Source organism: Sphaeroforma arctica, assembly GCF_001186125.1.
Source record: "Sphaeroforma arctica JP610 unplaced genomic scaffold supercont1.176, whole genome shotgun sequence".
Taxonomy (NCBI): Eukaryota; class Ichthyosporea; order Ichthyophonida; genus Sphaeroforma; species Sphaeroforma arctica.
This window is the reverse complement of record NW_014040382.1, coordinates 51,957-55,629: the sequence shown is the minus strand read 5'-3', so window position 1 is coordinate 55,629 and position 3,673 is coordinate 51,957. Positions and strand designations below refer to the sequence as shown.

At 42.9% G+C, this 3,673-nt stretch overlaps 1 protein-coding gene across 1 annotated transcript; it reads right to left on the bottom strand.

Moving 5' to 3' along the window:
- Positions 1 to 1,580: 1,580 nt before the first annotated feature.
- SARC_03448 (hypothetical protein) lies at positions 1,581 to 3,336 on the bottom strand (the record flags this gene model as incomplete). Its single annotated transcript, XM_014302751.1, has 3 exons — positions 1,581 to 1,731; positions 2,092 to 2,394; positions 2,672 to 3,336. The coding sequence occupies 3 exons, from the start codon at positions 3,334 to 3,336 to the stop codon at positions 1,581 to 1,583; spliced, it is 1,119 nt and encodes a 372-aa protein (XP_014158226.1).
- Positions 3,337 to 3,673: the final 337 nt, after the last annotated feature.

Genomic DNA, 3,673 nt, shown 5'->3' with positions numbered 1-3,673 from the left:
CTTATAAAGTCTAAGTATACTTCGTCTAAGAGAATATAATATAAGCATTGAGGCTATTATATGATCGAACCCCGTTTCTTCTTTTCGCTTGTACAATTCATGTGAGCTTTTTGAGTCTATGTGCTTCAAACCACATATAAGCCAACATTGTAATTTTCAAACTGAGGGGGGGGGCTGTGTAAAATCAGCGGGTTCCTATAGTAGAAGCACATGTTAAACGTGTATTATAACCGTGATAACGGTTAACGCAAACGGTTATAAAACCTGGTAACCGTTGAAACGCAATTGTAGATATTTGTATCTGTATAATAATCAAATAATCTAAATTTAGATATATTGAATTTGCAGAAAACAAACAAACAAATAATCCATTTTTGGATATTTGAAATATAATTGTATACAATAGAGGCCGGAGACTCTATTGATATTGATATGATGGTTTTTCTATAACGATATGTTTTCCATCAGAATATTGGGATATAATAGTTGGGAGAGTCTCAGGTAAAATTGACACTTGATGACACATGTTATATTACCGAATACTCTTAGCGCGAGATAACCCATTGACAAATGGGACATGAAAATGATCCCCTCTAGCCAGCCGACTAAATGTGCCCGTCTATGCCCTCAATGGGATAGAGAGCTAGATACCATGTGATGGGATATAGGTACAGACATTTAACTGTAATAACATGGTGTATTTTATTTTATTTTTATTTTTTTAAGTTAGACTTAGTTATTTTATTAGTAATTGCGATAGGAAGATTGTTTCGAAGCATGAAATGATATAGAATGAAATATCATGCATCCAATGAAATGAAATCTGATCTTAGTTACTGACACCAAGTAAATCTAGACCGAAGTATTGAGTGATTAGAGCGGAACTATAAAGACAATAGTCTCAGTTTTAAATCCCCTAATCTTTTAGCTCATTACCAAGGGCTGAAGCTAAACTTGAATTACATTGTGCAAATTTACTTTAAAATCGTACTTTCTTTTACGTTAACTTATTGACATCTATAGTCGGCCTGGTTAGTCTGACTTTTACAAATCCGGTAAGACCTAATCCCAATTCGCCCCTAATATCCATTCCCAGAAATACATCAATATTATTGGGTAAATTCATAAGTTCAAACGTAAAACCTGCAGCAGACTTTGTACAATATTGAACCGTCGTGGCGTTTGTTTTGCCGAAGAGCGGTGTGCGGAAAACTTTGTCCGCCAAGTACAGAAAACTATCTTTAGCTGGTGGTGTATTAGATAGTTGCACCGCTGCTGCGGATGCCTGAGTAATAATGGAGCGGTTCGCTCCCGTGTCAATGAGTGTGCGCATCGCATGTCCGTTTACTTGTAACGTAACATATACACGGTTGTCGGTAGGGAACAATTTATCTTTTACTGCAAATATTCTTGACGTCGTACGACCAAACGTCACGCACAGGTACAACTCAGACACCCCCACATCTCAATTTGAGCTTAGCTCCTTTTCCCAACTGGCTGGCCCTTGCTCGGCCTCCATCAACTCATCTTCGTGTCTACATATGACTTGTCGACCAAATCATGAATATGCATCACCTTTCCTACCTCTGCTGGCGTCGGATCAGGCATCTGATCACCCCATCCATGAGATTAACTCGAGGGCGGAAGTTAATACCCGGCGCCTGTTGTGTACGCGTGGATGTTCCCACAGCCGATGCACGGTGTGGTGGCGCACCCCCCTGTTGTGTATGGCTGCCCGTGTTGGTTGATGTTGGTACTCCCAGTAACTTAGGACAGCGTGATGCGTATGCTGGGCCAGGAGGTATATTCTACTCACATGACCGACAACGAGCCCTAGGGTTTGATGTTGGCGGTGCATGCGGGTTAGCTCGTGTGTTCGCATCCACACGCATTCGTGTGCGTGAACGTGATCCCCCCGGAATTTGCAGCGGTCGAGAAAGGCTGACCCGACGGTGTTCTTCTGCCTTGTCAATATTCACCCGAAATACATCACGTATTTGTGTCGCGGAATATTCTCGCCAGAAAGGATGCATACGAAGAGTATCACAGTAATATGCTCCCCCGCAGCTTAACTGATTAGGTTGAGCATACCATGGTTGCGGTATATTTGTAAAACGGATTTTCATATTGTCCATCTCCATAAAGTCTACTTTGCGTTCAAAATTCTGAAGTTGTGTCTCTAGCGGCACCGAAGGGTTTAACTTCATGCAAGCCAATATATTTTTGTATGCGTTATTATCCTGATCTTGTTCGTGTGTGCGTACAATATGAGCAGTGGCGTCCTGAAACGACATGGGCTGCAATTTTTGTTCGTTCTCCACGTTAAATTCTAATAACACCTTGTATGCTCTTTCTTTCTGGAGTGCCCTATGTCCATCTGCATATGAATCGGGTCTAATTCGTGAAATTTTGCATCCTCATGCCAATTTAAGATGAACGCATGCAGCTGTATCTTCTGCGGGTTATTCAAATAATAGCTGCCCTGTGGGTTAGGTGGCCATTCCATGGGCGTTCGTTTGTCTACCTTATATATATATATATATATACATATATTGTGCAAGTCTCCAACGTCTCATTAGATGTGCGAATTAAACCCTGCAACGAACGGGCGTACTCTGTGCGCCCCTCAGCTTCTGCTTGTATCATACGTTGGGTAAGAAGGAATACTTACGTTTTCATCTCTGCCGCGGTAGATTCAGTGATGCACGCCTCCGTAGGTGGTGACATCTTACATCGTTTCACATCCTGCGGGTCCTCGATTATGAACATGGAAGTGTTTGCGATATGCAAGCGTATCGATAGGTACATTTGCATTATCGACTGTGGACGACGACGATGTTGTAACTTGTCCCGAAATAAATTCTCTACCACTTGACCGTTAGTAGGCTGTTGGTGTGGAGATTCCATCACTCTGCAAAATGCATCAATGGACTGCTTCGCCGATGATGACAAATTTTGAGGGGTAGCCATGTTCAAATGCAAGTCCGCTGGGTCCAAAAAAAATCCACCCGGAGATATCACTATAGCTGACGACTCCTGATTACGATTAAAATGCCCGAAGTCGATAGGCGTCACTTCTGGTGTCGGAATTGCTTGTGATCGATTTCGAGTGTAGTTCAGCATCTGTCCTCTACGAGAAGCGTGTACAGTATCGTACGGAGCCAGCTCCCCAAAGTCAGATGACATCCCCTCCGGTGTCGGGATTTCTTTTGCCCATTTTTGAGCGTTTTGCAATATTCGATCTCTACGAGAAATATGCACATTATCGTACGGAGCCACTTGAGGTACCGGCTTCGTGCGGCCAATTCTGCGTTTTACCGCGCTAATTTGCTTCATGTTGTTAGTCCCGCTGTCAGGCAACTGGTCGATTGGTGTCGATCAAGTCTGCGTTGAGTATTGAGGAGCTCAACGTTGTTGCACTGTTGGTGTGGCCTGAGTCTAAGAAAAATCATCATCCACTGTTGCCTGGACCGTATCATAGGGCATAGACGTGTCAGTATCCGCCAAAGACAATTCCCGGAGTTGGCGGAGTTGCTCGTGAATGATATTGAAATTTTCTGTGGCCTCCTGCACATGCATCATCGTATTCAACTGTCCTTCTTGATAAGAAAATCAGTTTGGCGATTTTCTAAGCTTACCCAAGGTTTTAATCGAGTATTGGGCCTCCGAAACC